The sequence below is a fragment of the Balearica regulorum genome, chromosome 3 (assembly GCF_011004875.1).
Source record: "Balearica regulorum gibbericeps isolate bBalReg1 chromosome 3, bBalReg1.pri, whole genome shotgun sequence".
NCBI lineage: Eukaryota > Metazoa > Chordata > Aves > Gruiformes > Gruidae > Balearica > Balearica regulorum.
In genome coordinates, this window is record NC_046186.1 from 107,000,090 (window position 1) to 107,026,846 (window position 26,757).

Genomic DNA, 26,757 nt, shown 5'->3' on the forward strand with positions numbered 1-26,757 from the left:
GACAGGCTGAGAGAGTTGGGGTTGTTCAGCCTGGAGAAGAGAAGGCTCCGGGGAGATCTAATTGCGGCCTCCCCGCCCCCCCAGAAGGGGCCTACAGGAAAGATGGGGAGGGACTGTTTATCAGGGAGTATAGTGACAGGACAAGGGGTAATGGGTTTAAGCTGAAGGAGGGTCAATTTAGATTAGATATTAGGAAGAAATTCTTCCCTGTGAGGGTGGTGAGGCACTGGAACAGGTTGCCCAGAGAGGTTGTGGATGCCCCATCCCTGGCAGTGTTCAAGGCCAGGTTGGATGGCGCTTTGTACAACGTGGTCTAGTGGAGGGTGACCCTGCCTGCAGCAGGGGGGTTGGAACTAGATGATCTTTAAGGTCCCATCCAACCCAAACCATTCCATGATTCTATGATTCTATGATCAACGCTCCGCATTGAGCAGCTCTGCTGTTTTCAGTAAAGGCAACGTCAAAATGCAGGGCTGCCTCTCTGGTGGGGGGCGCCGAGCCTTGCGCTGTGCTGCACCCCCAGCCGTGCTTTCACCTCCAGGGCAGGCTAAGCCACGAGTCCAGCTTGCTGCCGGTGGGCTTGGTGGGCCTGTTTGACACAGGGCCGGTCCCTACAGAGGAACAGGGGTCCCACCACCAGCACGGGCTGTGCCAGTCAGGAAGGAAGCCAAAGACACCTGGTAAATCCCGGTTAAAGGTGCATAGCCTGGGTTTGAAGTACTGATGGGAATATTAAGTTTGAAGCACCGGCCTGGTGGCTGTTGGGGTGTGTTGGTGAGGCAGCACGAGAGGGGCATGCCTTCGTACATGTCCTGCAGTTTGCTTCCACTTTTGAAACCTCTGACCCAGCACTTCACACGACCAGGCTATTCTGTGGGTTTTTTTGTTAGTCATGTAAATCTCAGTGTGCGTAAGGCTGAAAAAGAGTAAGAAACAGAACGTCTACTTGAATTCTTCTTTCACTTGACAAGTTTATACCTGCATCTTAACCACTATTATTTGTATTTCCACATTCCTAGACTCAAAAGACCCTGACTTTGGGGAAAACCAGACCAAAATCAACATAGAGATGTGTTCCCATCTTTACACGATAAGCCTGTTGCACAAATCAGAGCTTTCCTTGGAGCACACAAAAATTGTTGCCTTTCACATCATTCAAGCAAAGGCTGTTCTAATATGGGCCCAACTGTAATACAAAATAATTATGTCCATGGAAATTCAAATCTTGCAAAATTAAATATTTGAGTCCTCACTGACACAAATGCAAATGCATTTGAAACAGTCTTGTTTCCCAGGATAATAGCTACATAATTAGGCTAAGCCTTTCACACTTTCTCTTTTAGCCCATTCCATTTATTTACCAAAAATCATTGCATAGGTATGCCCAGCAAATGTCTTAGAGAACTGTTTGTAATTAAATTAAAAGCTTAAATATAGAGATTGTCTCTTCACTAAGTACTAGCTTTTATTAAAACTGCAAGCTACTTGAACTACATCCCTTGCAGCCCCTTTAAATCTTCTGTTTGACATTTTGAATGTGCCATGCAGGTTCTAATACACATTACACAAAAAGAGGTATTATAAAATTCCTGACTTTTTCTTGTTTGCATGACAAAGGAGGAATGGCAAATCCTCCAATTGGACCCGATAATCACTGTCCTGTGAAAAGCCTACAATCCACATCCTCTGTTTTCCTCTTAGCCAAGCTTCAACTGTGTTTGGTCAATAATTTTATTTTATGTGCGAAGCCCATAAATCACCTTCCAATACACATTGGACAGTGAAGTGTCCTGGTAGATTAGACATCAGCCGCAGAAGTCGCATCCGGATCCAGGAAAGCCAGGTGCTGCTGGAGCAATTGTGCATTTTCATTTCATGTAATCATCTTTTTTTTTGAAGAGCCCTCACTACATAGAAGGACCACTCTCCAAAACAAAGACAAATTGGAGGGATAAGGTTTACAGGATCAGATCTTCTGACATGTTTAAAGAGAGACCACTACAAATGCGTGAACCGCAGTTTTATCCAGGTGGCTATAAAACTACATAAACATAACAAATTCACTGCCGGAACCAAGTTAGCCAAGATTTATAGAGCATGTATGAAGGAAACTTGGTCTGAACATTGCTTAGGTGCAGTTTGTGACCGAAGCCTCCACAGTTCGTCGTGTGACTGCGTTTGTCCCATCCCGTGTGAATCGGTAATGTGTCGTTTAGCTGGGGAGGCAGCCCGGTGGGAACAGCCGGGCGTACAGAGCCTTCTGAAGGGGCTGAGAGAATCACAAAGATTTCAGAAGAAAACCCTCTTCTTTCCTCTTATTGGCAAGAGCAGGGTTTTTTTGACATGAGTTGAATTTGAGGCGGTCAAATGAAGTGGTTATTTTTCACTGCTATTTGTGTCTTGGGAATTAATATAACAGAAGATACTGATTTGTTCAGAGAAAGATGCTACACAAAGGGAAAGATTAAAGAATGTAGTGCCCTGGGCCATGCACAAACTGTTAGTTTGTAGTCTGTTTCCATTTTACCTGAAAACTCAATTCAGCTAAATAAGGTGCGCCTTTAGCACCTAATGGAGGCTTTATCATGTTTAAGGAGACAAGTTTCTTAAGAGGTTATAAAGACAAAATGAGCGCTAACAGAAGTGGTTTAGTTAGGCTCTTTCAGATGGCTTTGTTGCCTTCCTCTGCGTACAAGACAGGCTGCCTCGGCTGACGCTTGTTTTAATGAAGGATGAACCACAACGGGATGCTTTTGTACAAGGTCATTCCATCGGGTCCTCCAGCCAGACTTTTTTCAGGCCTCACCATTCAGCCTGGACATTGGATGAAACTGGACCAGTTTTGACTCATTCACAGAGACATATAAAATCCAAAGCTCTTTTGATGCTGAAGATATTTGTGTATATATGTATATGCTCAGGCCCTTCTGTACTTGTTAGTGCCAGAGAGGGTGAGAATCTGCCCCAAGTGCCATGCCCCTTCGCACTTTTTATTGATCACATTTTATTTTTTCAGTTCACATCTCCTGGGATTTGTTTCAAAAATAGACTTCCGCATCTTATGCCAGCAGAGGCCAGGGAAGCAAAGGATGTGAGCTTCAAGTTTAAAGGCTGACTTCAAGGCAAACAACCACACACACCCCCAGCCTCCAGGTTGGCTTTGCTCTCCAGAGACAGCTCTCTATTGTGATTGTTAATAGCGTTCAAACTACCAATATTCTTCATCCACATTGTGGAAAAGAAGAGTGGTTTCTCATGTTCGTGAAAGGTGATCTGCCTTTATATAAAGCCGCCTTCTTTTAAGCACAAGTGTTATTAAACCCACAGGAATCCATAGAGAGTGATGGGACATTTTTCTAAAATGTCAGGCCTGTGCATCTTCCACCTTCCGTGATTCAGAAGCAGCATAAAAGGCCATAAACCATTCAACTGCTGTGATTCACCGGTGATTCATACGCTTGATACAAATATTCAGAGATCAAAGCAGTACCTGCCCCCCCCCCCCAAAAAAAAAAAAAAAGATTTAAAATGATTTTTTGATGCCTGCCATAAAGGTGGAGTCCAGCTAAAGCATTATTCTCCTGATTGATATTGGCAGTTTTAGGTAGGAAGTCCCCTGCGGTAAAGATTGGCGCTTCCTTTAAGAATCGTATGGTACGGTACATAAAGCAATGTACTCTGCAGATGTGTTTCCTCCCTGACCTGGGCTGAACATGAGACACTGATCACTCGGGGGTTTTCTGGGCAAAAGTTTACAGGGAATTAAAAAAGAATGGAAACTTCTTCCCCACGAAGCAATCTGGAAGCTCCCCTAAACCTTCTTGTATTAACTTTGCAGTAGATGAAGGTGTTAAACTGGCATGTGTCTACCGACAGGGGAGTGATCCTTTTAAGTCCTCTGCTTCGTCCCCACTTGTGGAATTTGTTGTGCCAGTGGGACGAGGCTGGCTATAAATCCCTGGCGCAGGGGACCTCCATCCCACTCAGGCAGCTTGCCACCACATCTCTGCCGAGAGGAGCCCCGGGGAGATCCCCCCCTTCATCTCTGCCGGGCAGGCGGCCACTTCGCTGACGGATGATGATGGACGCAAGGTTCGCCCGGATGCTCTGTGCGCTCTGCCTGGTTGTTACGGTCGGAGCGTTTACCCAGGAAGGGTTCAAGGAGGTGTTGCTGAAGCAGCTGGGGCTCTCTGAGGTCCCTAAACTTCATAAGAGAGACTTGGTGGATCTGGTTATCCCAGACCACGTAAAGAACAAATACATCTCCATGCTGAAGCGCCACAGGGTGAAGCGCCGAGCTTTGCCGAGCCTGGCCGGCATCCTCAGGGGGATCCCTGGCAACACAGGTAACGTTTCTGCCGTCGCTGTCGGGAACTCACAAAGCACTGCGCCGCTGCCAAGTGAAGCTGCCCACGCTCGCCTGGCCGGCCACGGGATGGGCAGGGGCAAACCCCACAGGGGGAATGAGGTTTGGATCTGGCTCCAAAGAGGTGCGTGTAACAGCATCTTAAAGATTAACATGCGCTAGTAACTGTTTGCACCTAGAGAGGGGGTCCTACACTCCTTGCAAAGGGCAGGCTGCTGCTGGAGTTTGCTAGAAGAGAACAGCCTTGGTACCCAGGCAATATTTTGGGCAGGTGAAAAAATGATGTAAAAAAAAATAAATGTCAGTAGAAAGTGTAGACATTGCAGTGTTTTGGTCAAAACTCCCGTATGTCCTCTAATAGCAATTACACCTCTTTGAGGATGTTTCACTCTCACCTTTTTTTTTTTTTTCTTTTTTTTTTTTTGTCTGGGAAAAATATCAAGGAGAGAATCAGTGGAACAGACACAATGGTGTCGGTACAAGGACACTTAAAGCTTGTTTCACTTTCAAAAGACATACGTAACACCCTGGGCAGCGAATGAAAACTTCTTATTGTAAGCCGTGCAGTTTCCTGCTTTGGTGCCCAGCACTGGCACAGAGAGATGGGCACCTTTCTGTGTTTGCTCAGTTTGGGGGCAAGTTATAGAGGAGATTTCTTTCTGTTGCCTCCAGGTTGCAGAGATTCAGATATAGAAGAAGGATTAGGGCATTTGAAAGACATTGATTCAAGTATGCATTAGAAAAGGTGTGTTTAGGGGCTGTCCCTGCCACAAGGGCTCATCTTGGGAGCGTGGAAGGAGTGTGTTGTGATGATAATTGTGGTGCAACTGTAAGGGCTTTGCTCACCAGGATGGTAACTACAAGCTGTCTTTTTTGTTCCCAACATCCACAGGCATGGCAGGAGAAGTCTTCTACTCTGACACCACCACGCGCCAGAACCTGATCTTTGACATGGAGGGCAGAATACCTAAAAACAGCGAGGTGACAATGGCTGAACTGAAACTCTTCAAAAAGCCTCTGGACAGAACACACCTGCCTGCCAAGCAGTCTCACAGGCCTGTTTCCAACGCCAGAGTCAGTGTGTACTGGGTACAACGGCAGCAGGATGGTACCAACAGGACCTCCCTGATAGACTCCCGGTAAGAACAGGACCTCTTCTGAAGGCAGGACTCTGGTTATGGGCTATGGGTCCTCTGGGCTGGGTTCAGGTGTCATGTGTTTGTGCCTCCGGGCAGCCTGATGGGGTTACATCTGTAGCGTCAGGCTCTATAGCCTCTAAACCCAGAATGAGTTTGTAAGAGCAGGTATTGGGTTAAGACTGCAAAATACGGTGATTCATTGAAATAATCTATTTGTGTGTCATACGATGCCATGTACTGCTTGGTCTTCTCCTCTACAAACCTCCACCTGGCTCACTTCTCTCCCACTCTCTAACTCACATGGCTGCTGGTATTCTTTCCATCGGCCATTTCATTAGCTGGTTTAAATAAGTAAATTATGCAAAAAGCATCTGATTCTGTAGCCTTGAGCTCCATGGAAGTTTTACAACCCTTGAAGGCAGAATTTGACATCAAACCAATTTTCTGGGTGGGTAGAAACTTATGGCCCTAATACAGCTATGACAGGAGCAGGTGGGAGTAGTGGTGTTTGCCAGGCTGTCGTCACGAATACTTGAGGCCGCATATAATCCTGCACTGCCATATTTCTGTATGAGCATGAATCAATACCTTGACATGAACATTCACAAAGGGTTTTATTTAGCCCTTCAGCGTCTGCTAGATATGCTCGCTTCTTTGTGCAGGTGAATTAATAGCCGTGGGTGATCGCGCAGAGCGCTCAGCAAAAATTATCGTGCAATCAATGCACGTGACAAGCTAGATGGAGCAAATTATTCTGCTGCAATAACAGCACTGTGAGCCCGGGCTTTATCTGATGGGCTTTTCTCTAATGCCAAGTCCCTGTCGCGCAGGCTGGTTCCCATACGCGAGTCGGGCTGGAAAAACTTTGACGTGACGCAGGCCGTGCATTACTGGCTGCGAAACAAGAGGCGGGAGCCAATGTTCCTGGAGGTCTGGATCGAAGGAGAAAGGGTAGGCAGCCATGCCTCAGAAATGGCCAAAGCCGTGAGTTTCACCTCTCAGGACCCCAAGGATAAAGCCCTAGGCAAACCTGAACTGGTGCTTTACACCCTCAACTTGGAAGACTATGGGTACGTATGAAACCTAAATCTGTGCTGTCTGCAGTGTAACTTTGCCCCTGAATTATTGTATTGTGTGTGCCAACCCAGGGCATGCAGCTCTTGCCCTCACAAGTAAACCACTGTGAACGGAGGAGTTGTTAGAAAGTTGCTGCTGAATCACACCTCTCCTCTTCCCATATTTGTTGCCTGAATATTCAAATGAAACCCGAGCGTGGTCCAAGTTCCACGTCTCAGGGCCCGCCTGTGCTATCAACAGGGGGGATTACGTCTCCCACCTTCCCAGTTCCCAGTTACGGCATCAGTTCTTGTTTCTCCCTTGGTGCGCAGGGGCCCCGGGGACTGCAAGGAAGAGGTGGTGATGGGGAAGTCCACCTGCTGCCGACAGAAACACTACGTCAACTTCCGCGAGCTTGCCTGGACACAGTACTGGATCATCGAGCCGGCAGGGTACCAGGCTTACCGGTGCTCAGGGGGCTGCCTGCAGCCCCCCAGCCTGCTGCAGCGTTTCGGCTATGGGGAGCGCACCTGCGCCGTGGCAGAGAGCTCCCCGCTCCCCATGATGTACCTCGTCAAGAGGGGCAACCGCACTGAAATTGAAGCAGCCGAGTTTCCCAACATGATTGTGGAGAAGTGCAGCTGCATTACGGGTGGCATGGCACTGGTGTGAGACGCGGGTGGCCATCCGGGGACCTGCGGCTCTCACGGGGAGAGTGGGATGTCACCCAGTCCCCCGATTCCCTGCAGCCCTGACCAGAGCCGCCCCAGTCCCAGGCCTCGGGGACGGTGATAAAGGTCTGGGGGGACCCCCAGATACCCGCCTGCAAGGGTCGGCAGCCACTGGGGCTGCGGCTCTCCCACGCACCCCTGCAGAGAGGGTGCACTTCAAGGCATTGTCCCTGTGGGTGGGCTCAGAGGAGCATCTGTCTTCACACATATCTATGTGAGGGGTACCTATGGACCCTAACACTTCTCGAGGCCCCCTTGATGCTAGCCAGATTTCACTGAATTTCATGGAGCTGCGTCCAATTTATTTTAGTCCCCACCCCGGGAATATTGCAACCAGCTACAGGCAAAGGAGGAGTGGAGTGACCATCGCCAGGTGAAGAAGTAGTCCCTGGCTTCAGCTTTTCAGTCTCACACTCAGGACGTTTCATAAATTTTGGTTCTTCTCTGTCCAAGTCATGTTTATGGTGAATTGTAAAGCAGAAGCACTTACATGTATATATTGTATACACACACACACATACACTGTGTACATATATATAGTATATGACTATATGTATGTATTGTCTACATACATATGGATATATACATATTGTCTACATACATCATATATGTACATAAAATACTGTCTAGAGCTCAAAGAATATATATGTGCGTAGGTATCGTATGCATATATACATATATGTACATATATATACATGTACATAACAGATTACCTGGAATTCAAAGGATTATATTTTTGGCCCCTTATTTTTAAGCACCATGGGCTTAGCACAGTTGTAGGCAGAATTTAGAGTCCTGAAGTCAATGGGAATATTAGGACTTAGGTTTGCTCGCATGAGTAGCAGTTTGTAGAATCAGACCCTTATTTTTCTGGTTGGTTATTACAGTTATTTCAATTTAGGGGTATTTTCCAAGTTTTGTGTGCTTTCAAACTCAAGGAAACAATAAAATACAATTAAAGTAGCCATGTGTTTGCTTATATTTATTCTTAGGTCTAAAAGTAGAGGGAAAAGATCTGTCATATATCCGAACGTACCCCAGTGCCCAGCTCCTGTAAACATACGCACAGTAACAGCTCTTCTCGGTTACCTGTGTGATCCTGCCTGCTTCTGGTAAAGCTTTTCTACTCGGGCAGGGACTGGGACTGGGCTGAATCAGCAGCTGGAGCCGAGCCCACAGCGCCAGCGCTTCTCCTGGAGCTGCTGCGGAGTTTAAGCCAAGTCTTAAAGAGAAAACCTAGGAAGGTATCTGACAGGCAAGAGGTGATGCTCTCCGTGTGAGCTGCAGCAGCGCGGTGCCAGAACCTGCAGGCAATGAGCTGGAGCTGTAGTGCAGACAGAGCTGAGCTGCCTCCCACCCTCTCCCTTCCCAGGTGAAGCGTTTTAACCCGACACATCCCCTGGAGAAATGCAACGATAACGTGGTTTAATCCCTTTTTAAACTGTACCGAACTCTTGACCAGGGTGTCACCAATGATAATGGTTTCCACACTTCGTGTCAGACTCCTCTCCTCGATTCATAACCTACTGAGATACTGGTGGCTCTGGGGATGAAGTGGTCACTGCTGTCCATCTCTGTGGGACGGGGTCCCCGAGGCCCTGGCGGAACCTGCTGCTGGTGGAAGGACTCCGAAATCAGTTTGTCTGGCTAGACAGGGTGGCCATGGGCCACGGACCAGGTGAAAAGAAGGACCCGTTGGACTATGCGGTGGCTTTGGGTCATTCATCAGAAAGGTTGAGATGTCAAGTGTCCCTGCTGCCCTGCAGGACCCCAGGTCTGAGGTCACCCAGGCATCCCTGCCGTCACCGTGGCCCATGGGTAGGCTGGCACCTTTCACTTGTGTAAACACCCTTGGCAAAATAAGAGCTTTAAGGGGAGGAAAAAAAGCAGAAGCACAGACTTACCAGTCACCAGCGCTGGGCTACAGCACTATGGGTTGCTGGAATTAGAATTGGATGAGCCGGATGGATCTCTGGCCATTCCCTTCTCATGACTATGTAGCATCTATCCGAATGGCATTGGCATTCAGCCCCAGTTCCTCTCCACCCAGCTTGGGGCAGGGCATAGCCCCAAGGCCATGAGCTCAGCTATCACCATGAAGAACAAAGCCGACAATTTATCCACACCCTCTCCTGGGGAAGAAAGTGTTTGAACTGATTCCTGCTTGAGAATGAACTTGGACTCCAGACATCATCCCCCAGGCCTGGGAGAAATCCCATCCTGTGCAGTCGGGGCCATGCTGCTGCGGGAAGCGGGGGGCAGAGCATCCCAGCAGGGATGCGGGGCCGGGACCAGCAAGGCGGATGAGGACTGACCCCTCTTCTGCTCCCCTCCACCAGGATCCTGCACCCTGTCCCGTTCCCCTTGCTTTGCATCTGGCTCCCTTTGCTCTGGTTTCCTGTGGACACAAGGTAGGTAGCAGCGAGCGGTGGGTCTGTGCGGATGTGTGACAGCTGGGGGAGAAGGGGAGGGGGGGGAGGCGGTGGCCGAGGAGACCCCGTGTTACTGTGGGGAGAACTGCGGGTATTGCAGCGCAGGGACAGGGCACAAATCTGTTGGCCATCAAGCTCTGCCAGCTCTGCTGCCAGCGTGGATACTTATTTATTGCTGGGGGAGCCGCACAGATGTCACGGCATCCCCCTCCTTGCTCCCACCACCCCTCTGCATTCACAGCCCTCCAGCCCAGCGCCTGGTGCGGTCCAGGGCCATGAGGCCAGTGGTAAGCACGGACCGGAGGTCTGGGGAAGAGGTGATTTATAGAAACATATAGCATAGATAGCCTGGGTGGTTATATGCCAGGCTGGGCATCACCAACGCCCATGTCTGGCATCTCGCGTCCCCATCTCTGTGCCCGGGGACTCCTGGTAGTGCCCAGACCCTCCCTTCCCTCCCTCTGTGCACAGCATCACCGTCACCTGTTAAAGTGGCTGAAAAATTAAGCTTCTTAATTAAAGATTAAGCAGTTGTGCTATTGCCTCAGTATGATGGATGCTGTGGCTAGTTTTTAACCCACATTTGGATTGAAACTCCCTGCTTTTGGGGAGACAGGACATTGTTCCTCAAACTCCAGCTGGCTTTGCAGTGAAAGTGCAGCAGACTCAGATGTTGGGCTGATGTGGGGAAGGCTCCAGAGATTTCTGTAGCGCAAACTCCTAGGCAGAAGGCTGTGAATGAAATACTACCACACCTGGGGCTTTTTCAGACATCAGCCCGTGCTGTGGGAAATTATCTCCTGGCCTGTCATCCTCAATCCAGACTGCATTTGCTGTGATACTGTCTGTGTGCTGCCTCGCTGCTTTTACACCGGTACAACCTGTAACGCACACAAAGGCTGTCAAGCTGTCATGTTATCCTTTCCGTCTGAGCGACACCACGGTCTCTGAAGAAAGGCAGAACATCTTATGTACCTGGCAGCAGTGTGGTTCAGCATTAACATTTATGCTGCGCTGTAAAAAAAAAGAAAAAGGAAGAGCAGTGCAGCGGCGGAATGAACCACATATAAGCAGAAACGATTTAAAATAATGTAAAGGTGTTTTAAGTCAGAAGCAGCATTAAAATGTCGGGCATCGTCCTGTACTACTGAAAGCGTGGTGCTCAAGGAGAAGTAAGCTTGTGCCGTTCACATTAAGGGCTTCAACAGCCTTGTTAGTCCCGCGCTTAAGGTTAAGCTGTTGTATAAGGGTTCGCAGTGGCAGCGTGTCTGGGTTAAAGCTTAACGCGAGCGTGCCTTCACGGCACTGCTCACAAAGCGACCTGTGACGTCCTGCAATATTTAATGGGTCCGGACACGGGGAGATCTATTGGTCTCATGAAAGCTTTTCTAATGAGACAGGCTTGGGCAGGACAGCAGCACTTTCTCTCTCTGTTATCGTTACGTTTTCGGAGAGAGAACAAAAGTTTCAAGCCATGTTAAATGCCACCGCTATCTGAGTTACATTGCCCTGTCTGATCCTTCCACAGTTTCATTTGAACCAAGGCTGAGCTCCCATTTTCTTTCAAAATCTATGAGAAGTTGCAGCTTTACCCTGCTGGTGAGACCTTATTTCCTCTCCTTCTCTTTTTTTTTCCCCCACTTTGCATTTCACAAACTCCTACCAAGAGCGTCTGACACTTTGCCTTTCAGGCCAGCTTTCTAATTTGGAAAGTCAGATGCCCAATCCACATCCCGGCAAAGGTGATAATCGGGGGGAGCTCCTCGGCTTTGGCTGGGAACAGCTGGAGTCTGGGAAAGGGGAATCTGGGGCAAACAGAAGGGGGCAAGCGGAGATCCCGCAGGACTTTGACATTTTTAGAGGATCCTCTTAACAGTCTCAGCATCTCCTAGTTTTTGCCATTAATTTAATGTGAAATTAGCTCCTGTGCAAAGCGCTGGATTTGCAGCCGGGACCCGAACTCCTCTGTCCATTCACGGAGCAGGTGGAGGAGAGCAGCGCCCATAACGTCAGCGCATTTCAGAATAAAACAGAATAAAAACCTAATCACAACTGCTGCCTTCTGCCACAGGGGTACAAGGGCACTCCAGAGCTGCGTGGGTGCTGGGATTCCCCACAGCTAAACCAGCAGGTACAGACCGGCCGAGAAAGTTCCTAACCGTGGCAGGAAATAGTTATCTGGAGATACTGGGCATGTCATCAGGCCACAGCTCTCAGTACCCTTTTGACAATTGCTGAATCAGGGATTTTTATTATTTTTTTCCCAAAGCTATGTAGTAATTTTGTTTTAAAGGTATTCCTAATGTTTATTTGCATTTTTCTGTCTACATTTTTTCCTCCTCCTAACTTTCTTAGTGATTATGAGCGTTCCCTTTTGAAAGTCCAAGTAGCTGCATTCCCTTGAAAAGCGTGTTTTTCTGTTTGCTGAAAATGAACGCAGTCGGGTTGCAACTGCTACTTCTAAGGTGACTGCCAGCTTGCAGCCCAGTGGTCAGTGACGCTCTGTCACCCTTGGGAGGTCTCAGCGAGTTACCTTACGCTGGATAAAATATCACACAAGCCATATAAACACTGCTCCTCTTTCCATACATCCCAAGTAGGTCTTTCAAGAGCTTCTTGTTCCCTTTCGCGCTCCAAGTTTTATGCAGCTCCCCATTCCCTGGGCCAGCTCAGAGGCACACGGCGAGCACAGCGGGGAGAAGCAGGACACACAGCACACGTGTGCGGGGACCGGCGCGCCGGGTCTAAATCCAGAGGAACCGTCCGGGATTCGGCAGCCCCTGCGCAGCCCCTAGCAGCACTGGAAGGCAGCAGTGCCTCCTCGGCGGCTGGAGGAGGTCAGAGGAGTTGTCACCTCCCCACCTTCAGGGGTGTTAATCTGCAAAGCCACCCTAATTGCTCAGCTGTCGTTGAAAGCAAAGCCAGCAGTGAGGTGGCTGCCATAAGTAAGTAGGGTGCTGTCTTTAACGACTCCAGTTACGAGTTTTGGAGGAACCTTTAAGATTTAAAAGCAGCACTTTCTTGAGAGTAGGCATCGCTACAAACAAACCTTTAAAACATCAACATTCTCCAGGGAACAAAATCTCAGATAAGAATGAATTTCAGGTGCATCAAAATGATTAATTTTGGCTGTTTCTGGAATAGGCAGAATGACCTAACTGTGACCTACTATCCCCGCTCTGCAGCAGCACCGTATGCCTGTGCACCACGGGACAGAGCCAGGGCCTCCCGTCAGGTATCTTGTCTAAAGGGCTGAGGGTTTCATCGCCGCTGCTGGAACCGGACACACCTCTGCCATCAGTTCAGTGCCACCTACAGCATCAAGCGCGGAAAACCAAAGGAAGAAATTCCCGCACGCTCCAGCAAAGAAAGGGCTGCTTAGGTCAAAACACTGCAGTGGCTTTTTAGTGCCTCATTTATGCGTCCACGTTGCAGAGGAACTGCGTAGGGGAGGAAAATGGGAAAGGAGCCTTTTGGTCGAAGGCTGGCAGCTGTTGCCTTCTGCTGGTGATGATCTTTCTAAACTTCCACAAGTTATTTCTCTGTAGCTGTGTTTAGAAAACAGGTAATGAGTCCTAATCTTACAGTGCCCTCGTGAATATGAGTTCTCCCACACTTCTTATGCTGCTGGGAGATCCCAAGAAGGACATTGTTAGTGGAAATCAAAAACATCATTAAGCCAAGGCAGGTGGGTTTTTCTGATACTTGATTTCTCTAAAGCTTTTTCTTCTGGGCTGGGATGAAAATACCAATTTTCACTTAACAGCAGCAAGTTTCTGGTCTTTTGTATCACAGAAAGAAGCCAGAAAAGAAAAAAAAAAAAAATATTCAGGTTTAGCTAGGAATGCTCCTGTTTGGCAACGTTGGATTGTCCAGAGTGTTGTTTTTTGGCACTGACGCACTGAGCAATCAGTAAAGCAAAGGCTTGTTAGAAAGCAGCACAGAAGGAAACGCTATGCGCCAATTCTGAACCTGCCAGCCAGAAGCAATTTCTTACCAAATCTGAATATTCTCCCTGTTCCCTGCTGTCTTTGTGTATTATATGTACTTCTATTTCTTTCCAGGGTATAGGTGGATCCGTATGAGGTGAGGAAAAGCCCACCCTCAGGTTTGTGCCAGTGTTTTCACTAATTAATTTTTTTCAGTCTGTAACTCTGAAATGCAAGAGAAACACGAGGCAGTGCTCTACATCTTCTAGATATTTGAAATAAATGCATTTAACATGACACTTTGGAGGAATTCTGTAAGACACATCACTTGCTTGTTGGGGAAGTGTTTACGTGGGAGCACGAACCTTTTCTCTGGAAAGATGTTCACAGTTTCGGTGCATTTACAACTAGCAACACTTTTGAAATGCAAAGCTGCATTAATCCTTGGAAAAAGAAACAGGCTGGGAAACTGCAAACTCTGCGTTACCCTCTGGCCCTGGACTAGAAAGATCACCTCTATTCTGAGGCCGTTCTGTCCTATGGAAATGGCCCATACTACGTTGGAATAGTTTTCTTTTTTTTTTTAACTGGTATTTGTTGACTTTTCTTGCCCAAATTCTTAAGCTTCAAGCGCTTCACCTGCTTGTTTCTGTTCTGTTGAAGGATCAGTCCAAGTCCTGTTTGTTCTCCAACCATATTCTGAAGGACGCCCTACGGACACGTGGACGTCCAGCCTCATCACCGAGTGCCTGTATGGCTCTCCGGACACAGAATTGCTCCAAGCTAACCCTTTATGTGGATGTATCCCAGAGCAAGCACTTGTTCCTGCTGAGCTCAGCAGGAGCTAAGCAGTTCCCAAAGAAACGTGCTTAAGTGTGGAGCTGGTTCAAGGTACACGTGAGCTGTTGTCCTCTAACACAGACGTAGGGTATTTTAATTCTGGCACTACTGAAGACACAATTGATCAATGAAGTGTTTGGCACTACTGCTGGTTTAAAATATTCCAGCTGCCCTTCACCGACCAGCGTTTATTCCCTACCCTGCTGGCACAATTCATTAGAGCCACATCATATGCCCAACGGAGAACTGACCTGGTTTAACAGGGAATCCACAACAACAAAAAAAGGCAAGTAAGTGATGCGCGGGGTAGACTTGGAAATGGCTGCGTCAGTGCAACTGAAGCAAGAGCGCAGTTACAGTGAGGGGAAGTAACTTAGGCAAGAGTTGTTGCCAAAACTGGTCATTAAACTGGCCTATTCTCTCTCGGCCCACGCTATCCTTGCCATGCTACAGAGGAGCTCGAGTGCGTTCATAGAGCTGAAGGCTCTCCTGACCCAAACCACGTGCGTGTCCTTATTAGAGTAGCGGTCAGCGCACGTTGGGCTTGCTGCCCAAGTGGGACATTCCCAGCTGACACATTTATCCCAGCAAAACTTCACGATGTTGCGGTGTCCTCCCAGGTACCCTCCATTCCAGTTTCCTAATGAAACATAATCAGTAAACAAAACCGTTTCCTTTCTACGCATGGTCCATTTGCCCTGTCACAACCCCCATGAGATGTTATTTGCAGAGTCTTAATGTCTCTCTCCTCTCCCCCATTTTTAATTTTCCAAGACTGCCTTACAGATTAAAATGTCAGACAAGTGCTTTACTGTTACCAAACATCATCTTACCTACTATATCATTGCTGCATTTAAGTCACTGCTCATCATATAAACCAGATCATACCAATGATAAGCTGCAAAATACCAAGTTCATTACTTTTGGAGCCCGTACATAGGTAAACAGAGAACAGTTTAAATGTGCTTTAATGATTCAGCCCTCAAATGCCATGATTTATGTTTTCAGAACACTGTCAAACAGATCCACCAGTGCTGGGGTTGTGCATGGCAGTAAAATTACCACTGCAAATACCCGCCCATCTTTTTCAGAACTCCTTGGGATGCTAACAAAGCTGATCTCGTGGACGTGAATGTAGAAGTTGGGCACACTCAGGTGAAAGAATACCAAGGATTTTTATTTAACCACATCAAATATGCTTGTAAATAGCCTCAAATCCATCTTGCAGGTACAAAAACTATAGTACGTGTGGTGTTGTTGACTTGCCCAGACATCAGCTGCTGCGTTAGAAATCAATTCCACACCTCCCACTTCCCACCTGCGTCCTCAGCAGGCTCAAGGCGCTTTTCCTACGAGCCAGGATCTGTGCAGAACATCAGAACCGCCTGCCGGCCCGCTGCCGAAGGTAGCGGCGGGGCGGGGGGGGACGAGACCCGGGAACCCCGCAGCCCAGGCCCGCAGCGACACCTGCCGGCACCGCGCTGGGCGGCCGGACACCCGGACACCCGGACGGATGGACACAGACGCACACCAACTCTGCGGGGCAGTGAGCAAGCCAACGTTGTGTGATAACAAAGCGTACCTGGGAGAAAAGAAACTATCAGGTTAAGCAGCATTTTGGAGCAGCTGCACCAACACGGCTGATTTAACAGCTTGGCTGTGGAGTTTGTCAAGAATAAATCCTTAATGCCCTCTCTCAGTCCAAAACTTCCATAAAGCATCAGCAAAACAGCTTCTAAGGAGAGAGGCTGTAAGACTGTAAAACTGACTGAAATATCAGATACAAACGGCTTATGTCAGAAACATTAAATACTACAGGAGTGAACTGATTTCCTAGCATTTGAAGCCCCGTTCCTATCAGTATTGCAATTCAAAACTTGGTTTTGTGAGCCAAACTTTAAAACAGACAAACTGCTGGTACCATGTCAGAACAGGAGAGATGTCATTTTTAATTTTTCAAGCATCTCTACAAGAAAATCTGGTAAATAGATCATAAACATAATATTCTCCAGCATCGGTGGTAAAATCTGAAGTTCGAGGCACTGAATTAAAAGCTTTTTAAAAGCTGCTCAAACCAGGAGAGTGGCCACTGCACCTGCAGCCACGCGAGTGCGCTGCCTTACCACCTCACAGGATAGCTCCCAGATGCTGCTCCAGGATAAAGCACCACCAACTGCAGATATTTAAGTCCTAGGGAGACAATTCCATTAAAACCCATCCTAAATTTCCCATTCAGCTTCAGATGATCACTCTGTATCTTACTTTCAGCAGCCAGCGAGTGTACTTTATTCTTCTTAATTTCTTAAGGATATGATTCTCTTTTCCCTCAAATACTTCTCCAGAGCAAAGTAAGTAAATACTCTTATTTAACTTCTTCTAAAAGAAATGCTTGCACACATTAATAATTTGTATCATACTGATACCTGACATCCAAAGGAAAAATCACAGAATAGCATATTCATTTATACTGACCTCATCCATATAAAAATGTTCTTTTTGTATAAAGAAACTTCAGCTTTTAAGCCTGGATCGTAATTTCAATGTTTCTCATTTGGCAGTTGTAACTGTGCTAACTGGAATACACGTTAAAGGAGATTCAATATAAAGCTAAGAAAGGATTGCTATTTTTCTTAAAATAGGTGATGACAGTATCATACAACCATTTTCCAGAAAACATTCAGGTTATTTCTTTCCATATAAGAGTTTGTTCCACCTGTTGCATTAAGACTTGTTATAACTATTTGTAAAGGTTATCGAAAGATAGTAGTTTCACTCCTTTAATATTGAACACATAACTAACTCGCTATCTACCAACTTACTCTGTGTTACATTAATCGAACTTCCTTAAGAATAGAAACAAAAGACTACCCAGGGATGCCAAGTAATTCTATGTGGCAGTACAGAATGACAACAGAACCAGAAAAATTTAACAGCACACAGATACAAAATTAGGTTTTTAAAAAAATCACTTTTTTTTTCCTTTAGATGGCTTTGCAAATAAGGCAGGATCAATCTGGTCTCTAGACAGACCTCTCACTGAAAAAAGTCTTGCTGCTCTTTCCTTTAGAGTGCCTCCACATTTCAGTCCTAAAGCCATCAATTCCATCTTCAGTTTATCTAAACCCAGGGCTTCCATTTCAGCAGCAGAGTTGAATGCCAGTAGGTCTATTGGTTCCACCTCCTGCAAAGAGAGAAACATCCCATCAGACTATTATTATTATTATTATTTTCTTCCTGATTGGGGGGAGGAACAAGTATAGACAGAATGCTTCATTTTACAGAAGACCTTCAATTAAGATTATCTCAGACTTCTAATTACTTAATAAAGTTGAGCAACGTCTATGTTGGATATTCTCATTATTAGTGGTACTTATGCTACCCAGACAAAGTATTACTGCATCATGTACAAGCAAACCGAAGCTAGCTAGCAGCCTAATTGTAAAACAGGCAAAGATAACACACCCCAGAGCAGGGTGAATGCCCAGGTGAGCTGTGTACCTGGTGTCCAACCGTGCTGCTACAATTCTACTCCTCGCAGTGCCTCTGCTAGCTAAAGGCTCGCTCTAACAAGTCCAGACAAGCTGCAGATGTGCTTAGGCTTGCAACGTACACAGCCTCCAAGACAGATGCACTGGTCATTTTAAATGATATAAACACTGCTGAACTTTAAAAATTATTCCACTAGAATTAATACATTCTACTTGCAATAATGCTGAAAAAGTGAAATTAAAAAAAAAAAAAAAGTGGCAGTATTTAATCCTATTCCTCTGGAGACAAAATAGTCAACACTGGTTTCATCCCCAGGGAAGTGAAGCACTCCCAAGAAAAACAAATTAAAAACAACAGCCTGCCAGCTCACCTAGGAGTTCAGTAGCTCAACCTTGGCTTCCAGAGGCACGGCAAAGCTAACAGCCCCATTTTAGCCAGATGTGGAATATAACCAATATGCACCCAGCAGTAGCAGGAAGGAGGATGAATAGTCATTTCTAATGCAGTTACACTGTAATTATAGAAATAAATACAAAAGCACTCCTCTTTTTAGTAAGATTAACAGGAGAGCAAGTTCTGAAGTTCACATCTCATCCTGCCACAAGAAAATGGTTAAAATTTCATCTTAAAAGGAAATCACTACATTTGCAGAATAATTGAGGGTGAAAGGGACCTCTGTAGATTGTCTAGGCCAAGCCCAGGGTCTTCTCCACAAAAGAACACGGACAAAGACTGGATAATTCAAATGCTGGCATTTAGTAACACACTAAACACCAACATTAAAAGGACACAGAGATCTAAGCCCATTTTGTTCCACACTTAAAGCTCATATTACAGTCTTATGCTGCATATCATGCTGGAGTTATCAAATGGGACTTCAGAGAAGTAATACCAGCAGTGGGAATGAGATTGCTCCGTTATGAACTCAGCAAATACAATTAACGCTAGTAGAATTAGAACCTTTGTCCTGCTAAACATACAAAAAAAAGACTGGTTGCCTCATTATTCTCATCTTACTTTAAAAAAAAAAATAAATTAAAAATCCATCAAGGACTATTATAAAAAATATTTCCACCTGCAATAACAATCTGCCACAGCATTGGTGGAGTTTCCTGTTCTAGGAATAGACAGTCTCGCAAATACTGAGCAAAAGGTAAACAGTGAAGAATGGTAAACATCCTGTTTAAAATTTGCCAGCTCTAAAAGTACAGTAGATGACAAAGTTCTAATTTATTGGATTACATCCTTGGTCTTTTTTTCTATTTAACTGTATTAAACTTTTGCTTATCAGAATTCAGTCATTGGCAGTGGCAACTGATGGTAGACTTTCTGCTCAAGCTGAAATAAGGCAGAAAATTCAAGCAACTCCCCAGCCCCTCCAAAAAAAAGCCACATTTTGTTTTACTGCTAGAATAAACCTAGATTCATTATTCCCCAAAATTTTTAATAGTAACATTATGCAAGGGCAATGAAGCACAAGTATTAGCACTTTTTACCGCCAAGTATTAGTTGGGCTTTCATAAATTCAGTGGGAAAAGCTATATTCTCTCTTCGCTGAAAGATTGATCCAAAGCCTCTTCAGCAAAAGAATCCCAGCCATCCTCCTGTCAATCACCAGAGCAGGAACCTCATGGTCAGATTGCCAGCAGAGATAATGGTATGGCAACAGTACAGACCTGCTTCCACCACAGATACACCAGATGATCAAGTTTAAAACCACTCTTCCACCATCCTTTGCAGTTCAGATGAAGTCCATCATTTATACCAATCCTGTCTCTCTAGTGAAGGAGCTGCTGATTTCAGACTTCCAATGGTGAATGAAGAACTGAAGTTTGGACCACACTGCTAGGGTTCTCTAGGAACTAGACTCAAGTCTTTTTGTAATAGAAACTAAGAGAGACTGATCAGCTGATTGGCTTAGGGGACATCTACTTAGAATGACTTCTATTTTAAACATTGATGTCAATGATAAACATTAAGGTCAAATTACATTATAAACGATTTAGTCAAATTGGACAGTGCTTGGTAATGTCGCAAGAAGTATTGGTAAGAGTCTTTCATTCTACAAAAGGGTGTTATTTTCCTTTCTTTCCCTTAATAAAGAATTCTGGAAGAAGAGTGTATCTATTTATGTAGAAGGAGAAAAAAAACAACCAAAAAACCCCAAGGGGAAAACATGGATCTCAGGAAAGACAATACTAGACAGTCAAGGGCAACTGCATCTTAGTAGAAACTCTACACTACTAAAATTTTAATTTTATAAAGTTCTTCCTTGACTCATTCTACTTAGTATCTCTCAAGACAATGCTACTATACTACAATTCAACTTTCTCCATGGAGACGCTGTCAACCAAGGGCCTTCTTTGGCTGCAGTTTCCATTGACTTGCTACACTCCATTTTCATAAGTCATATGATGCATCTTCAGTTAAGCTGCTTTTCCTTTTAACCTTGGGATTTTTTGTGCTCTGAATCAAACTCTGGAGAATCTATTAGCTTGTTAGGGAGACTATAATTCTAATTCAAGGACTTGCATCTAATGCATTTAAGTCATAGGATACAAATCCCCTCCCCTCTTCTGTGATCCACAAAAGGAAAAGTGATTGAGTAAAAGCAGCTGAAGAAAGACTTACCACATTTTGTGCTGTTTTATACTTACTGTGCTCTGTAACTGGTTCGTTTCCTGTGCCTTAGAAGAAATGTTTTCTTGTTCCTCTTCTTTCAGAGCTTGGGTTACCTCGTTCTTTTCTTGGGCCTCTTCCTTCAAGGGCTTTGTCACATTACTGTTTTCATCAGCTGGAATTTCAGTTTGCCCACCTGCCTGTGTCTCTCCTTGCAGATCTCTTCCAGCACCTTCTGGCTGCTCCAGTGGTTTCTCAGTTGCACTGGTAGCTGGACTATCCTCTACCGAACTCACAGAGCTGCTTGAACATTCATTTGAATTTCCAGCATTTCCATTATATCTGCTGCCTGATGGACAACTTCCATCAGATGCATGAATTGAGTCATCTTCACTGTCATCCTCGTAATCCGAACTGTCACAATCATCCAATCCTTCCAATCCCAGCCTGGCACAATCAGTATGTTATTAATGAATATTCATCTATTTTCACTTTCTTTTTAATTATTTTTATTGCCATTTTTCTCTTTCCAAAACTCACTTCAGAGAGCTGCAGTGAACTACTCCAGCAGTTATTTAGGATAATTTCGTAAATGGAAGAGCTGCTAATATTGAACAGGACCCAGCATCTCCCAAAACCAGGTATCTTTTTACAGCATTCCCAAAAGAGAAATGCGTGCTACCTAATGCTACTCCAAACACCACTGGAATCATTAAGGCTTCTCTCTCATGTTACAGTAGGTGAAAAATGCCAGGGAAAAAACCCAAACAACCAAAATTTTTTTTGTTTTTTTTTTCCTTTTCAGTTAATTGTAAATTTAATTCATTAATGAAAAAAGGGCAACTGGAGGTAATAGAACATAACCATATTAGAAGGCAGCTGCGGGGGGGCGCACCTATTTTTGCAAATAAAGTTTGTCTGCTCCAGCTGGGACAGAATTATATGAACGCAGCAACATTTACTTTCAGTTCTCCAATTTAATCAGCTTGATTTACTTATTCCTATTTAAGTTTACATCTCAGCTAAGATGTTGCTCGCTTGTATGTACCTAACCTTTCATCCTGTTCAAGGCTTAATACTCAAGTATAAAAACAAGGCATAATGCTTACCAAAAACATTTTCTTTTTCGAGATTTTGTTCCATTGTTTCCAGATTCACCTGGACGCTTCCGACCATCGCTACTTTCTGGTGACACTATTTTGCTTGAAGTAGCCTGCAATCCTTGGAAACAAAATTAGAAGTTGACTTCATCAGTACACAATTCACATAGGCTGTAAATTCTACTTATCTTTTAATTTCAGATGCAATTTAAAACACTAACTGAAAATAATCAGTATCAGTGCACATTTATGTAGACTCAAAGCTTCAAAATAAACTCAGCATCAGCAAAAGCTTTCGTACATGGCTTTACTAAGGCACAGAATCAATTAAAATTGGATTCCTGAACTGAACTTTTAGGTTCTACATCCCATTCAGCCCAAGTTTCACTATCAAGCTGCCAGCAAGGGAACAATCTGTGGGTAAATAAATTAACTACAAAGAACAGTAAGTGAAACAAGACGTTTTGTAGTTGGATTAAATTTCTTGTTTTCACATAAGACCTGTTTATATTTTATCATTTCACTGAAAATGATTATGCAATTCTTACAGCTGAACTAGCAACACTACCTTCACAGAATTTTGCTTTTATTATGAGATGACAGCGTGACACAGCAAGATGAAGCATCACTTGTCTCTGTGATACGCTGTTCAGTGCAATTTAAGAGAAGCAGCAGCTGAAGAGGAAAAATTAAGTCCACCAAATTTTACTGGAATTTAAAATTTAATTCAATTGAAAGAGTTACTGTCAGCAATTTTTTGTTTTTTATTTTCATACTGGAGTGAGGCTATAGGGACTTTTACTTGGCTTTATTTTTTGAGGAGAGAAAGTGAGGTTAAACTGCAATACCTTTAAGGACTGAATCTTCTAGTCGCTCAGCCATTTCATGACACTGCTGCTGGTAGTCCGGATTTGTGAAAAAGTGCTTTGGCTCCGCAAGTTTCCGTTGCAGCCTTTCCAAGCGCCTTTGCTCTTTTTCTGCTTCCCGTTCTGCTTGCTGTTTCACCCATTCAGCCATCCTGCAGGTGACAGAACCACGAAAATGAGAGCGTTTCCAACATTTAATGTAATATCAGTTTGTTGCTTTGCAATTACTGAATGCTTCCGCCACCTGCTAGAATGGGAGACAATGGGAAAAGACAACTAACAACACCCAGGGGGATTACTGAAGGAGTATATAGAGATTCTGCTACAGAGAAGAGAGTAAAGTTTATTTTGGAAGCCAGAAACAGCAGTAAGGTCACATATCCCCAATGTCATGGTCTTGCAGCTTTGGAGAAAAGAACTGTGAGAACTCCAGATGAGAAAACCAAGAGCTGCAGAACAGTCTCTGAGAAGCAAGTATAATCACCTCTATTTTGCAGTAATATAATTGTAGCCAGAAGAATCCTGTTGACTGCATCTATCTGTGCTTAAGATTTCATTTTTGCTCTTTTTAGTATTCAAAATAAAATTTCATTGCTACAACAGCCTGTAATTTGACCTCTTTTGTTAACAGTGAACTACATGGTCAGTTTATCATTCTAGCTTCTAAGAAAATGCCTTACGCTTTTTCATGATTGACGTCTCGAAGTCTCCTTCCACTGAGATCTCGGCAAGCCTCTCTATTTGTTGTCTTTTCAATCTGAGCACCAAGTGCTCGAAGCATAGATCCAAATCCTGAGGAAAAAAAGTAATCAAGAATCAGCAGAAACAAATGGAGATGAGCTAGTACACAACAAAAGAATTAATTATGGAAAACGAATCAAGTGATTTCAACACCTTCCTCTCCCTCAATACAACGGAAATAAAAGGTAAATTGAAACTTGCAACATGTTGGAGAACTGTCACTGGGTGAAATGCTGAAACACTAAGTGAAAAAAAGGTATCCAGAGTTTACCACTCATCTCAGTTTTGTACTCTTGATGTCACACCAGATGGACTGCAGATTTACTAGAACCTGCGCAGCACTTCTAACATGAAAGTCTATTTCTGGATCCCCCAGCAAAAAGGTTTGAAACATTTTTCGTCTCGAGATAACATTTTGGGTCCTTTCTAATTCAGTCAGTATATACCTCTCCCTTAAGCCCCTTTAGCCCCCACCAAATTGAAATCCCCTTTTAAAAATCTAACAAAAAATAAAGTAACTTTTTTAGGAGATAGCCTTAGCTGCTTCATCAAGATGATCATGATGTACAATGTTATGCCGGACAGCCCCCCAAAATAGATTTCTATACGCTCCTCAGCCACGGATTACTCATAGGCAAGACCACTAATTTCTCTCACTCAGTCCTACCTTATGATGTCTCCAGCTGGAGACAGACACTTGTTTACCTCAAAGAAACACAATGTGGATTAATATTAATGTAATCCTTCAAGCAATTTGAAAGTGCCAAGCACTGTTTTTTTAACTAGAAGCTGAACAAATCTATGCTTTTCAGTGCCCCAAAAGTACCTTTAAGGAGCAATGCAAACAGTAACCAGTCCAGACAACCTACTGCATCATGAGGCAGAAAAAAATATTGCGTTCAACTAATAAAATCAATTGCTGCCATTGGCAAGGAGAACTTTTGTAGCTTGTGAAACATGCTATTGAATTTTATATTCTGAAAAATGCGGACCTAGCTGCTACTCCTAGCCAGGCACACTCCCGAAAGTCAACAGCAATGCATTCACTAAGGTTGCAGGTGCTGAATTAAGTCTGATAATAAAACACTCCATTCTCTTCTAAGCCTGCATGATCTGTATTCCCTTGATATCATACAGTAAGTCTCAATAGTTCTGACCTGTTTTTGTTTGCCTGTTTTTATCAGGCTTTTAAGTTATAAAGTCAAAACAAGAGAAACACCTTAGAAAGCAGGCAAAATCGTTAAAGAACAATTTTAAACTGACCCCAGTGGGACATCAGTAACACAGAGTGAATCACGGAACACCTATCCTGTGTCATCCCAGGATAACTGAAGCTGACGGACAATAGGTGAGGAAGAAGCGTCCTATACTATGAACTTATACCACATGCACCACTTTTAGGGCACTTAAAGAAACCATAATACCTCATAAGCTCATATAGGAACAATACTTATTTCCAGTTCTATCTAAAACTGAAGAAGGCAAAGTAAGCTGAGCTGCAGTCTGATGCAAGGTTGCACAATTATTCAGTATTTTAGCTCAACAGCTGGGAAATTCTGAGAACTGGATTCAAAAAGCAGACATATTGACTCCAATTACACTCAAATACTCTGCTAAACTTTCTTCACCCGTTACGTTCCATTTTAAGGAACGCCAACATTGTCAGTGGCTGTATTATTTTATATGATTAATACAGGTCTTCCGTAACACAGTTAAAATATTTTATCAACATAAGGAGTCTAGTTTAGACTGAATTCTTTAGTTCTTAGGCTACTGAGGTCTTGGCATTCATATAATTTTTTCAAATAAGAGAAGACAAAATCAATTAGGTCATAGAACATAAATCAGAGACTATTTGTACCTGGACTATTTGTCCGAAGTGACCATGAATGAAACTTAGGAGCCTAAGAAGCCAGATGCTTTTAAACACAATTTCAACTCTGAAGTCACTTTGATGCATATTACAGAGTTCTACTAGTATAGCTAAGCTGACCAGGGATGTGAAGAGCTATGCCAGCAAAGCTGTTAGCTGAACCGCAGCTTCCTTGGTCACTTCTCAGCTTTGCACATAGACTTTAGTTTCAGCTCGCAGACATTATATCACAGTAATCCACATTACAAGAGATCTCCTAATAGATCAGGACTGCTGCTATGAGTATAGATTATGGTATAACCATATGTTTTTCAACCTAAGAATCTAATCTAAGCAGTTAAGCAACAAACCTCCTTTTCCACCACAAAGTCTTGGTTCCAGGCTATAAACAGCTCCATTCTGCAGTACATCTTCATCGTTAACCAGTCGTCCGTTACATTTCACATACAAACTTTCTTCAGGAATATTCTAAAAACAGCAAAATTGAATCGTATGATCAAATGAAAATGAAACACTCTGACAAAGTAAATCGTTACGGAGTAATGTTTCCTTCCTTTCTATAGGAACGGAAGGGAAGCAAAAATCAGATGATCTTAAAAGCGTAAACATTCTCTATGGTGCTTGTTTTAATTCCTGTTTCCCGAAGGATTAAACCCACTCTAAATCAGCCTGTAAACATGCATGGGGAAACACCATGTTATGGGAAAATTTACACTAAGCGTTCAAACACTCTGTATCAAAAAAAAACAGAAAACAAAAAACCAAAAAAACCCAACCACCCACGTTTTTCTGAACTGTAAATAATTTAAGATCCATAGCTTTCATATACGCACATATAAAATATAACTGAGAGATTAGAGGGCTCTCTCATAGCGTGACAACCCACCACCGCAACGAGGCAGAAGACCTCACGGCAAGCAAGGAAGGGGCGAGGGCAGCCCTGCGGCCTGCTAGCCGGCACCGGGACCTCAGGGACCTCAGGGCCCGGCACCGGGACCTCAGGGACCTCAGGGACCTCAGGGACCTCACCCACCCCCCCTCCCCAGGCCTGAGGTGACGCCGCCTCCCCACAACCGCCACCGATTTTCCCCCCTCCACTCCCCTTTCACTCACCAGCGTCCGAGCCCGATCGCGGAGAAAACCGCGTACCGAACCGCCACCGGGGGGCAGCGGCAACAGCCGCGTCCGCGAACCCAACGGATCCCTCACCAGCAACGCCATTACTCGCCGCCGCCGTCAGCGGCTGGCGCGCGTGCGTCTCTGACGACAGCGGCGCGCGGTCAGGTGATCGCGGGGTAGGGAGGAGAGGGCTGGCGCGAGCTGATAACGGCCGGCAGCCGCCGGGGCGGGAGCGGGGCTGAGGGAAAGAAGGGGGGGGAAGCCGCGGGGGGGCCCCCGCGGCTTCCCCCCCCTTCTTTCCCTCAGCCCCGCTCCCGCCCCGGCGGCTGCCGGCCCTTTTCTGGGGCTCACCTGAGGTTAGGCGGTACGTGCGAGGTCTCTGCCTTTCTCCTCGGGTGGTTTGACTGGGCTGCTAATTGCTGTTAACTATTTTTCCTTTCACCGGAGTTTTAAAAGG

General features: G+C 44.9%; 2 protein-coding genes across 2 annotated transcripts; one reads left to right on the forward strand and one right to left on the reverse strand.

Moving 5' to 3' along the window:
• Positions 1-4,081: 4,081 nt before the first annotated feature.
• LOC104631805 (left-right determination factor 2-like) lies at positions 4,082-7,233 on the forward strand. The gene is made up of 4 exons (XM_075750094.1): positions 4,082-4,346; positions 5,271-5,505; positions 6,336-6,575; positions 6,894-7,233. Exons 1-4 carry the CDS (start codon positions 4,082-4,084, stop codon positions 7,231-7,233), a joined length of 1,080 nt encoding a protein of 359 aa, XP_075606209.1.
• Positions 7,234-15,649: 8,416 nt separating this feature from the next.
• SDE2 (spliceosome associated SDE2) lies at positions 15,650-26,458 on the reverse strand. Its single transcript, XM_075749379.1, has 7 exons — positions 26,295-26,458; positions 25,532-25,649; positions 23,248-23,359; positions 22,550-22,719; positions 21,711-21,822; positions 20,640-21,048; positions 15,650-17,674 (listed from the first exon to the last, which is right to left on the reverse strand). The coding sequence occupies exons 1-7, from the start codon at positions 26,400-26,402 to the stop codon at positions 17,459-17,461; spliced, it is 1,245 nt and encodes a 414-aa protein (XP_075605494.1). The 5' UTR covers positions 26,403-26,458; the 3' UTR covers positions 15,650-17,458.
• Between the last annotated feature and the right edge of the window lie 299 nt (positions 26,459-26,757).

What these genes read in the sequence shown, in the direction of transcription:
- LOC104631805 (XM_075750094.1), top strand. Translation starts at nt 4,082, where the DNA reads ATGGACGCAAGGTTCGCCCGGATGCTCTGTGCGCTCTGCCTGGTTGTT. An exon ending in GGGGATCCCTGGCAACACAG is followed by an intron (nt 4,347 to 5,270) that starts GTAACGTTTCTG and finishes GCATGGCAGGAG; the next exon opens with AAGTCTTCTACTCTGACACC. An exon ending in CTCAACTTGGAAGACTATGG is followed by an intron (nt 6,576 to 6,893) that starts GTACGTATGAAA and finishes CTTGGTGCGCAG; the next exon opens with GGGCCCCGGGGACTGCAAGG.
- SDE2 (XM_075749379.1), bottom strand. Translation starts at nt 26,402, where the DNA reads ATGGCGTTGCTGGTGAGGGATCCGTTGGGTTCGCGGACGCGGCTGTTG. An exon ending in AGAAGATTCAGTCCTTAAAG is followed by an intron (nt 21,823 to 22,549) that starts GTATTGCAGTTT and finishes TTTGTTTCCAAG; the next exon opens with GATTGCAGGCTACTTCAAGC. An exon ending in CGAAAAAGAAAATGTTTTTG is followed by an intron (nt 21,049 to 21,710) that starts GTAAGCATTATG and finishes TGATTGTGCCAG; the next exon opens with GCTGGGATTGGAAGGATTGG.